General features: G+C 57.0%; 4 protein-coding genes across 4 annotated transcripts; 2 read left to right on the forward strand and 2 right to left on the reverse strand.

The window, feature by feature from the left end:
• Positions 1–1,192: 1,192 nt before the first annotated feature.
• On the forward strand, positions 1,193–2,973 carry CH63R_08651 (FAD binding domain-containing protein; the record flags this gene model as incomplete). Its single annotated transcript, XM_018303625.1, has 4 exons — positions 1,193–1,441; positions 1,546–1,762; positions 1,843–2,243; positions 2,338–2,973. 4 exons carry the CDS (start codon positions 1,193–1,195, stop codon positions 2,971–2,973), a joined length of 1,503 nt encoding a protein of 500 aa, XP_018155648.1.
• Positions 2,974–3,486: 513 nt separating this feature from the next.
• Positions 3,487–4,278, reverse strand: CH63R_08652 (Short-chain dehydrogenase/reductase SDR; the record flags this gene model as incomplete). The annotated part of the gene is made up of 1 exon (XM_018303626.1): positions 3,487–4,278. One exon carries the CDS (start codon positions 4,276–4,278, stop codon positions 3,487–3,489), a length of 792 nt encoding a protein of 263 aa, XP_018155649.1.
• A 1,521-nt stretch (positions 4,279–5,799) lies between these two features.
• Positions 5,800–6,993, forward strand: CH63R_08653 (GA4 desaturase; the record flags this gene model as incomplete). The annotated part of the gene is made up of 1 exon (XM_018303627.1): positions 5,800–6,993. The coding sequence occupies one exon, from the start codon at positions 5,800–5,802 to the stop codon at positions 6,991–6,993; it is 1,194 nt and encodes a 397-aa protein (XP_018155650.1).
• Positions 6,994–7,285: 292 nt separating this feature from the next.
• CH63R_08654 (Asparagine synthase) lies at positions 7,286–9,570 on the reverse strand (the record flags this gene model as incomplete). The annotated part of the gene is made up of 4 exons (XM_018303628.1): positions 7,286–8,605; positions 8,675–8,758; positions 8,862–9,331; positions 9,414–9,570. 4 exons carry the CDS (start codon positions 9,568–9,570, stop codon positions 7,286–7,288), a joined length of 2,031 nt encoding a protein of 676 aa, XP_018155651.1.
• Between the last annotated feature and the right edge of the window lie 1,093 nt (positions 9,571–10,663).

The following is a 10,663-nucleotide window of genomic DNA, read 5'->3' on the forward strand; positions in this document are numbered from 1 at the left end:
TTTATGCTTGACAGTCGGCACGTTTAACTTCCTGGTCACTGATATTGCGTCGTGTCGACTGAACAGCCTCCCCCGTGACTATTCCCTTGTTCTCTGCGAGAAAGATACTCCACGATGCTCCTATCTGGTGGCTCCCTCACATCAGCTAGCCCCCCAAGCGTTCGGCGTCATGTTGACCGAGTCGTTCTAATCCCCGGCCGGGCCCAAGCTCTCTGTGCCGAATGCCTAGATAGGTACTTGAAGCTAGGAATAGGACCGGCCACGGTCTTTGGGTCCCTTGCGAGCAGAAGCTTACTGGGGGGGTCGACTATCTCCTAGAACCGAAACGGCAACAAAAACAGCCCGGCTTCCCGCACACTCGGCGATAGTCGGCATGATCGCCAATACTTCTCCAACTTGGTCAGAGATCCCCATCCCGGGCCCTAGGATTTATATTGTGTACAGGTAGTGACTTACGGTGTGATGGTCAAAAAGTGCCACTCTTTGCCCCGAAACGTACCGTACCTGGCCTGCCCCTAGACTCTCTCTTTCCGGGGGGGCGACTTTCCAAAGTTCCAATGGAATCTCCGCCAAGCCCACAATCATGGACCCCCCTGGTTTCTCTTACGTTTTTACGGCTTACGTTCTTTACGGCGGGACTTGCACGGACTTTTTTCCCGCGATCGAAGCGGGCCGTTTGGGATGAGCAAAGACGCATCGCAGTACGAGATGTTTTTTTGTAAGCCTTTCCTGCTTTTCTCGACTCTCTCGAGTTGATATCTTGGTATCGCAGCGCTAATGCAGTCAGCTTCCTTCACGTTGTGGCCCATGATGGCGATGAGCCTCGCTTGCTGTTCGAAAGGAGACCGATGTCTCGAGCTGATGCCTGTTCTTGTCAACTTGTGAACACCTCCCCCCCCCCCGGCCTTTGACCGACAACTCGCCGCGATGTCAATATCCGCATCCTACGCACGCGGGTGATGGGGTTTGCCAGCTTCCGTCCTGCTTCCGAAATTAGGCTACCGTTAGTCCCGGTTCCGCGTCGGTGAGGGCTCATGAGTCGTGAGCCGGTCTCCCTTGGAAGGGCTATTTTTGCACTATGCGTCGTCCCGCACTATATCTTGAGTCCATCTCAGGTATTTCCCCGATCACCTCACCAGTCATATTCGTACTCATTTCCTCGACAGCCCTCAGGGTCACAGTTCCAGTCACGATGCATACCAGCGGCCCGCAAATTCTCGCTGCGGCGTTGACTGCTGCTGTTGGTGTAAATGGCCACACTCTTTGGTCCCGGCAGGACGCCGACTACCAAGCCCTTGTCGCATCGCTTTCGAGCACCGCCAAGGTGTTCTATGCGGGATCCGACGACTTCAACAACATCACGACGCGGTGGTCAAACTTGGAGATGCCGACGGTGAACGTGGTCGTGAGGCCTACCACCGAAAACGATGTTGTCGAGACGGTAAGAAGAATCGTCCACTTTTTTGTCTTATTTTTCATACTTCCTGTCCGCCTTTCCCCAGTAGATCTATGGCTAATAATGGAATCGGGCGGTTTGGCGCACAGGTCAAGTTTGCCAACAAGAAAGGCCTCCCCTTCCTGGCCACAAACAGCGCCCATGGCGCCATCACCACTCTGGGCAAGATGAAGAGCGGCATCCTGTTATCCCTCGATGAGCTCACGGGTGTGGAAATTGCCGCAGATGGCCAGACGGTGACAGTGGCCGGCGGAACCAAGTCGCATGTTCTCTCTCACGCGCTTTGGGATGCCGGCAAGCAGGCAGGTAAGTGTGTCCCTCCCTCCTACACCCATCTAGATCCCGTGTGCGTACCTCTGATGATGCTAACATGTGGCGGTTGGAAGTCACTGGTGCATGTGAATGCGTCTCGTATCTCGGACCCGGCCTTGGTGGCGGCCACGGATTCCTCCAGGGCCGCCACGGGCTGATTGGCGACCAGTTCCGTTCCATGAACGTTGTGCTCGCCAACGGCACCCTCGTGACGATCAACGAGGCCGCGACCCCGGACCTGTGGTGGGCCATGAACGGCGCGGGCCACAACTTTGGAATCGTCACCAGCGTCACGTCCCAGATCTACGACGTCGAACATCCAGACTGGGCGCTCGAGCTGATGAACTTCAGCGGCGACTTGGTGGAGGAATTGTACGAGGTGACGAACAACGAGATATTGAAGAACGGGACGCAGCCGGTGGATTTGATCAACTGGAGTTATTGGATGATGAGCCCGGATCTTGATGCCGAGAAAGTCAGTCCAGCCCTCTCTCTCTCTCTCTCGTCTTCCTCGGCCCCCCCCCACCCCCCAAAGTGTGTCAAGGGTTATATCTAACTTACTCTCTCAGCCCATTGTTCAAATCCTCCTCATGCAAGAAGGCGTCACCGCCGTCGATCCGGCCTACACCGCCCCATTCCACGCCCTCGGGCCCCTCTCCAACTCGTCGGAATCTGGCGTATACACCGACCTCGCCAAGTTCGTCGGCGTCCGGACCACCGACGGCCCGTGCCAAAACACCGGCGCCAACAACCCGCGCTTCCCCATCTACCTCGAGACCTACAACACCACCGCCCAGAAGCTCGCCTTTGATTTCTTCGCCGACAGCATCGTGACCAACCCGGCGCTCAGTGCCTCGTTGGTCACCTTTGATGACTATCCCATGCAAGGGGTCAAGGCCAAGGCAGGCGATTCGAGTGCCTATGGGCACCGCGCTCAGAATGTGCTGGTCGGGCCGTTGTTGCAGTACATGCCCGGGGACGCGGCGCTGGACGAGGAGGTTGCGAGGCTGGGGAACGAGTTCCGCCAGATTCTCCACCAAGGCACGGGTCGTGATTTCGTTCCCGCGTATCTGAACTACGCGTTTGGAAATGAGGGGCCGGAGCAGTGGTATGGGCACGAGGAGTGGCGGATGACCCGCCTGCGGGAAGTGAAGGCGGCGTATGATCCCAATGGCTTGTTTAGCTTTTATGGACCTATTGCTTAGGTGAGTTGAGGTGGGGGGGGATGTTAGATTAATTATGCGTAGAGCTTTGGTGGTGGTGTGTTTGGATTCTTTTCGCTTTGCAGGACGAGTGCACTACTTCTTTATTTCGGCTCGGAGGGTTTGGTTAATTCAATGTTAAGACTATGAACTTGCTCGAAACACCACGCGCTTTGTCTCGTACTTTTTCCGAGGATAATCTCGCAGACATGAGTCTACTCGAAGACTACTGACTTGAGAGTAATGAGGAAGGTGACTGACTGACTATCTGAACATGAAATGGGTCATGATAGAAACCAACACCCAACTCTTGGGGTAGGGGGGGTTTGGCATATGCTGATCTAGGTACTCGTCATATGAACCACGGGTAGGAAAGTGAAATACAACTGTCATATTAGCGGAAAGATTCTCATCCTAGCCTTGAGATGGTCATCACAAACGAACATGGAATTGAGAACAGACGTCTTTATTTCCACTCGCAAAAAAAGACAGTCATCTATCGACCAGCGGCGCCCCTCACGCAGAACCCGGCAGCTTCAGTCCCGTAAAGTCCTCCAAAGCCTTCACCACCGCCTCCTGCAAGCCCACGTCTTCAGTAGCAGGCAACGGCTCGCCCTTTTGCTTCTTCGGATCAAAGTACCGGCCCGTCTCTCCACTCACGTCGTATTCGCCCTCGGCCAGCATGACATACGTCTCCAGGCCGTCTTCCATCTTGTCGGGCGCCTCGAACTTTGTGAGCTTGGTGGGCACGTAGCCCGGGTGCATCGCCACCACCGACGTGCCCTTGGCCTGCATCCTCCTCGCGGCCGCATTCACGAGGCACATGACGTGGAACTTGGAGTTGCAGTACGCCTCGAAGTCGTTCCACCCCTTCTCGCCCCTCCCGAGCCAGAAGATGTCGTCGACCTCGGGCTTGGCCTCGCGATGCAGCACCGACGCGACGAACACGATGCGTTTCGGCGGCGTCAACAGGCAGGTGAAGATGTACGGCGACACCAGGTTGACAAAGATCTGGGCGGGCACGCCCGACTCGGTCTCGCGGAAGGGCCCGTACAGCAAGCCGGCGTTGAGGACGACGGCGTCGAACTGCCCGACTGCGTTGGCCTGCTCGGCGAGGGAGCGAGTCTCGGACGTGCTGGTGAGGTCGGCGACGAAGACGCCCGCGGCGCCGGGGACGAGCTTCTTGGCCTCTTCGGCGCGGGCCGCGTTGCGCGCGTGCAGATAGACGGTGTGGTTGCGCTCGACGAGTTGACGGGCGGCGCCGAGGCCGAAGCCGTCGGTGGATCCGGTGATGAGGATGCGGCCCATCTTTCAGTCGGGTGGGTGACTTGTGAGGGTTTGCAGGGGGGGGTGGGATTTGATGTTTGTGTTGGGATGGGTGTGATTTTGACGACCAGGAGCTTAAGAGAAATAAGGGAGGGTTTTGTAGGGCACCGATGGTATGTGGAAGACGGCGGGGTGAGATGAGATAGATGTGTGAGGTCCTCACGACTTCAGGGAGTGGAGTTGGGGAAATTGGGAAATTCAACCGCGGCGGAAGCAAGAAAAATCCTTGAAGGTAAAGTGGATCTGTTCTGTAGCAACAATCACAAGAGGCATTTTGCGCATCATCATCGGCTTGGATCGGAGTGAGAAGTGAGAGAGGTTACCCGGCCGAGTTGATCTTGTACCAGGTACTAATTAGCCCGGGGTATTCTCTCGTCCGTTCCGTTCCGTACTGTTTACTTCAAGCCAAGGAAGGGAAGAAGGGGAAGTTCAAGTCTGCGTGGATATCATCATGTTATGCAGGCAAGGGTGGCTTGCTTGGCTTCTTCTTTTTTTTCCTTTTTTGGTTCGTCGTAGCCTTGCTGTTCCATCTTGGCAGGCAACGTGAAGTGAGGGGTGTTTCCAATGGGGAGAACACCTGGTGGGAACCGGCGGGGTTTAGGCTGACAGACCCGCTGAGCCCCCGCTGAGCTCCGGATGGCCCGGGCTGAGTCCCGGCGTCGCGTTCGGGCACCGGCCCGTGACACGCGACGCCACGCCGACCTCGGGACCCCTGGTATGTGCCCCAGGGCATATTGCGTACTACTACCCATGACGTTGAAAATGCTCTTCCAAGCTCCACCACGGCACGGCCCATCGTTCGGCTGTACCCTTTCATCCGCACTTATGCCATCCGAGCTTTGGCATATCTTGTCAGCCCTGCCTGCCCTGCACCCCTGAGTCGTGTTGTCTAGGCGCCAAGCAGTGGGCCGGAGGATTCTCCCCAAACCACTTGGGAGGGGTACCTGTTATTACGTCCCGCGGCCTGTCTATTTCCGGTTCCAATGTACTACCTACGCGCACAGTACTCAGTGCTTGTTGCGCATGAATCGTGGGGTGGGTATCCCCGAGTAATGGGACTGCAGTGGGCAGTGGATTCTGGGTGGATCCGTTGCGTGCAAGAAAGACCCTCGTTTGGCAGCACAACTCGTGGGCAAAAGACGGGAAAGGGTTGGCTGGAACGACATCTCCTGCTTGGCAGAGCTGTTCAGTGAGCGTGTGACCGTGTCGGGCCGGTCTCTGTCAAGGCGACACGAACAGTCTCCGTTTTACGGGGTGCAACTTCTAATAAGGCTGCCTGCCTTTCCTGGCGTGTTGTTGGATTTGGCATGGTTACTGTGCAGATTCAAGAAATGTCTCGCATAATTGCGTGAGGCAATTTGACGCGCCCCAGGTTCTTCTCATGTACCTACCTCGTCGTTTTTTAAAGAGTCTCGTAGTGAAATAAGTAAAACGAAGAAGAACCTGTCAGTGTAAAAAAAGTTCACACGCTTGCTTGATCATCGTCAACGCCAACTTATCATCATGTCCCACCAAGGCATCTTCCGCTACCTGCCTCCCAACGCAAGGCCCGCCTCGGCCAAAGAAGCCTACCTGCTGCCCTCCCTCTCCGAGTTCAGCTCCGTCGTCACGCTTCCACTCACAGACCTCAAGCCCACGCTCGACCTGGGCGATGCCTCGCCTTACAAGCTCTCGGTGCATGGGTTTACCGCCCGTCGGCACCACTCGGCTTTGCACGCTGAGCCATTCGGCCACGCGAGCTGGAAAGATGAAAAGGCACTCAGGGACGTCCATTTCCCCGAGGTCGAGGAGTTTGTGAAGAAATTGACGGGCTGCAAGACTGCGGTGGTGAGTGCGGCGGTTGTGCGGACGCAGCCGTACAGCGAGGGCACCGGCGATTCCGGCTCTTCAGCAGAAGACGCCGGGAAAGGAAAAGGGGAACGGGAGGAGGAGGAGGAGGAGGAAGAAGAGGGCGGCAGCGGTACTACTGCCAAGTTCCCTCCCATCGTCGGCCTCGCCAAGTCCAACACCGTCTCCCCCGCCCCCAAAGTCCACCTCGACCTCACGCCCAAGGGCGCAAGACTGCACATTCGCAAGTACGCCCACCAAGTCACTTCGGCGGCAGAGCACGTCATCACGGCGGAAAACGCCCTGCTTTCCTCCGGGGTGCGGTTGGAAGATCTCAAGGACCACTACCACGAGGCCGGCGTCCCGCGCTTTGCGCTGTTTTCCATCTGGCGCCCGATCAAGACAGTCAAGCGGGATCCGCTGGCCCTCGCGCCGGCCAACAAGTTTCCAGAGGAGGACTACGTCGTTTCTGCCCAACTGGAGCCGCTTGACCGGACCATCCCAGCTCACCTGTCGCGAGTCATTGATCCCCAAAGTCCCAACTCCGCCTCCGCCTCTACTCTCGCTCCTTCTTCATCCGAGGAGACTACGTATGATACCGAGGGGTATTTGGCCTACGCACCAAAGGATGGAGAGGAGGGTGGAGCGCATGACTGGCATTTCATTGCAGACCAGGAACCGAGTGAGGTCCTGGTGATCCAGTTGTTTGATAATGAGATGGAGGCGAACGCGAGGGCACCGCGCAAAGATGGAGGGAAGGGGGGATTGGGCGTCGGCGGGACGGTGCATAGTGCCTTTGAACTCGTGGGACAGGATGGCGCGGAGGAGGCCCGAGAGAGCATCGAAGTGAGGGTTGCGGCGTTCTGGTGAGGCGGGGGAGTCGGGACATGGATGATATTGGAACTGCCTACTAACTACCTACCTAGGCAGGTACATAACTTGGCAACACAGATTGTAAATCGGTTTCCCGTGTGGAGTTGTCATTGTTGTTGTTGTATTGTTTAACGCCGGGTCGTCCCCCATACCTAGGGGCAAAAGGGGCGCCCGCAGCAATGGGTTTCCCGTGGAAGAACGAGTGACGAGTGAACTTGAGGGATGCAAATTATCACCACTGGCCAAACCCTTCTACGGATACCGATGATGGATCTATGCAACTCTCCTTCTACTGCCCCGGCACCGCCTTCTTGACGCCAAACCTCTTCCCCAACACCACAAATTGGGCCACCGTAATGGCTCTCCTCAAGGACAATGCATCCTGCTCCTCAAACGCCCTCTTCACCGCCTCCTCGGCCGCCTGCCAGTCCACAAAGCCTAGCTCTTGGACGTTTTCCTCCGTCACCAGCTCCGTCACCTTTTGCCACAACGGGCCCCCGACCCAAAACTTCCTGGGCCCCATGTACGCCTTCTTGCTCATGTTGTAAATCTCATCGGTCACAAACGGCCTCACCGCCTCACGCAGGATGTGCTTCTCCCGCCAGGACTTGGTGCCGTGGTGGTATTGGATCTTGAGCGCCGGCGGAATGTTGTTGACGTACTCGGTGAGATGGTGGTCCAGGAACGGACAACGCGACTCGACCTGGTGTTTCATGTCGACGTTGTCGCCGTTGTACCGCAGGATGAAGTGCGGCATGAAGGTCTTCACAAACATGTACTCCGCCGCGTGGAACGGATGCCACCGCTTCCGGATGTTCTCGCGCACGCGGCCGTCGAGGCCCTCGACAAGGGCCGTCTCTGGCGCCGTGTCCCCGTGGGCATGCCTGGTCCACTCTGCGAAGGGGAGAGAGCCCACGCGCGCGATGGAGGGGACGACGTACCCGTGATTCATCATCCTCTCGGAGGAAGCGGGGATCTCTGGCGTGAAGTCCCCAAAGATCCCGCGCTTGCTGGCGGCCACGGCCGTCTGTAGCGCCTCGTCACGGTCACCCGCGGAGAGTTGCTCTTCCTGCGCCGCCCACGAATGATCGGCCTCGCTCAGCCAGTCGGCGCGGAAGGCGTCGTAGCCCCCAAAGTGCTCATCCGAGCCCTCCCCGGTGATGACGACTTTGATCCCCTGCTTGTGAACGGCCTCGGCGAGCGCGTACCGTCCCATTCCGTTGAGGTCCGGCAGCGGGACTTCGGCGTTCCACACCGTGTCCTCGAAGCGCGCGACCAGGGCCTCTTCGTCCATCTTCACCATGTGAATGTCCACGCCCAGCCATGCAGCCGTGCGGTGCGCCACGGCCGACTCGTCTGCGCCGGTGCCCTCGTCGAACTGCACGGTGAAGCACTTCATCTTGGACGGCACGGTCGACGATTCGGAGCCGAGGTGGTGGCCTTGCTTCATGAGGTGGGCCACCATGCCGGCCACCGAAGACGAGTCGATGCCGCCAGACAGGTAGACGGCCACCGGCACGTCGGCTTTGAGGCGGATCCTGGTGGCTTCCAGGAGACGTGTGCGGACGTTCTCCGTGAGTTCAGTGGCGGAACGAGAATCAGGGATTGACTGCGAGGTGGGCCGTTAGAGTTGATGTGCCATAATGATAGGACAGATAGATGCAGGAAGAGTCTTTACCTTGTCCGGATACTCGACATCCCAATAAGACACCTGATACTCTTGCTCACCAGGTCTCGCGACCAAGTAATGTCCCGGGAGAACCTTTAGAGCACATCACGTTTCATCAGCAATTCCGTCATCTCTCTCCCCACGCCTCATCCACAGAGCGCCCAAAAGTCCAAGGAAGAGAGGAAGATATACTCACCCTGTAGATACCTTTGAAGTAAGTCTCGCTTCCCACCCGCCAACTCTGTTCCCGCAACTCCCTCACACCCCACTCCATTCCCTTTCCAAACCGCAGAAAGCTCTTCATCTCGGTGGCCACCAGCAACTTCCCGTCGTGCCATGTATAGTACAAGCTCTTGATGCCATACCGATCCCGTCCGGCAATCAGCCTCTTCTTGCTCTCGTCCCACAGCACGAACGCAAACTCGCCGCGGAGGTGCTCCAGGAACGAGAGGCCGTAGTGTTTGTACAGGGCGATGACAATCTCACAGTCCGAAGTCCCGACAAAGTGGAACTCGGGTGAGAGGAGGTCCCGGTAGTACTCGTGGTTGTAGAGCTCGCCGTTGACGACGGCGGAGACGGTGGGCGCGACGGGAGGGTGGGAGTCGTGGAAGGGCTGGTTGCCGGTGGGAGAGAGGTCTAGAATGGAGAGACGGACGTGACCGAGGCCTTTTTTTTGGAAAGAAAGGGTGGTGTCAGGACAAACGGCTGTCGATTGGACGCTTCACGAGGGAAGGGCATTACTACTGACCGACCTGGTGGTTCTCACTGTACCATGTTCCTCTGGCGTCGGGACCGCGATGGACGATGATGTCGAGGCTGCTCTCGAGCTCGTCGACGACCTGTTTGGTCTCCTCGGGGCTACGGTGGGAGGAGCCGTGGCTCATGAAGGCGCTGATTCCGCACATGTTTGCTGGGTTGGAATGGCCTCAAACAAAGCGTACCATGGGGGGAAAATCGACGTTGTAGCCTCGCTATTCACGCCTCTGGCAGCTAGTCAACATCGAATCCAGTAGAGGATATAATTATACATTTCACGAAGTCATCATCTACTTATCGATAACACAGGCATGTCGGATTTCAGACAAGCTACTCTGAGTCGACAGCAGATGCCCCAAACCCCTCGTGCCCGCTCTCTAGAAGTACTTTGGTAGTGTCCACAAGATCGAAACCAAGGTCTTGATGGAGATGGAGGCACTAATGCTGCTTTGGCCGGAAGCACAGCATGAGACTTCCACCTGCCCCCCACTGCAAAGTGTCAGGGTCTTTCCTCTTCCACCATTGCCTCACCCGAAGTCAGCCAGCCGAGCGCGGATCACGGAAGCCTCCATCTTCGGAAGAGAGTGTTTGGCGGAGGAACTACGGTTCCCGAATGCTACAAGGGTACATAGTAGAATGTACTTTGTACAAAGCAGGGTGCATCTGGAATAGATTTGTGGACTTTCCGCTACCTTGTCAAAGTATGACAAGTCGGGATGGCAGGGGGGGAGGGGAGGCGGGGGGGCTGAAGCGTGTGTTATGGGTCCAGGAGCTTATGCCATCTCCTGAACCTAGACCGTAACCATCGGGTATCTCACATCTTGACCCGTATTGTGTTAGATTCATCACAAACTCCCATAATGGGCCTAGTGGGTCACGTTTGACTGCATCCTGAACCCACTGTTGAAGCTTCACGTAGTACCAAGCGTTGCCAACTCTTTAGTAATACGCAAGCGAAGTGTAACTGCTCCGCAAGAAATCGGCCCTACTTGTGATGTATCTGATCGACGCGGTCCAGAGGATGGGTCCAGGCGACTTGACAGCCTGACCAGCCTTCGCGCCGGCCCGGGCAAAGCCCGGGGGCCCCGAGCAGGACTTCCGGGCGTCTGGACCGTTACATTACCTGACTCGTATACTACTGCGGTATGATGTTTTGTTTGACGCACTATGCCGGCCATACTGCAGCGTACTCTTGTAGTGCTTATTTGGAATAAGAAGATGTGGGTTTGTTGAGACTGGCCT

This window comes from Colletotrichum higginsianum, chromosome 6, assembly GCF_001672515.1.
Source record: "Colletotrichum higginsianum IMI 349063 chromosome 6, whole genome shotgun sequence".
Lineage (NCBI taxonomy): Eukaryota > Fungi > Ascomycota > Sordariomycetes > Glomerellales > Glomerellaceae > Colletotrichum > Colletotrichum higginsianum.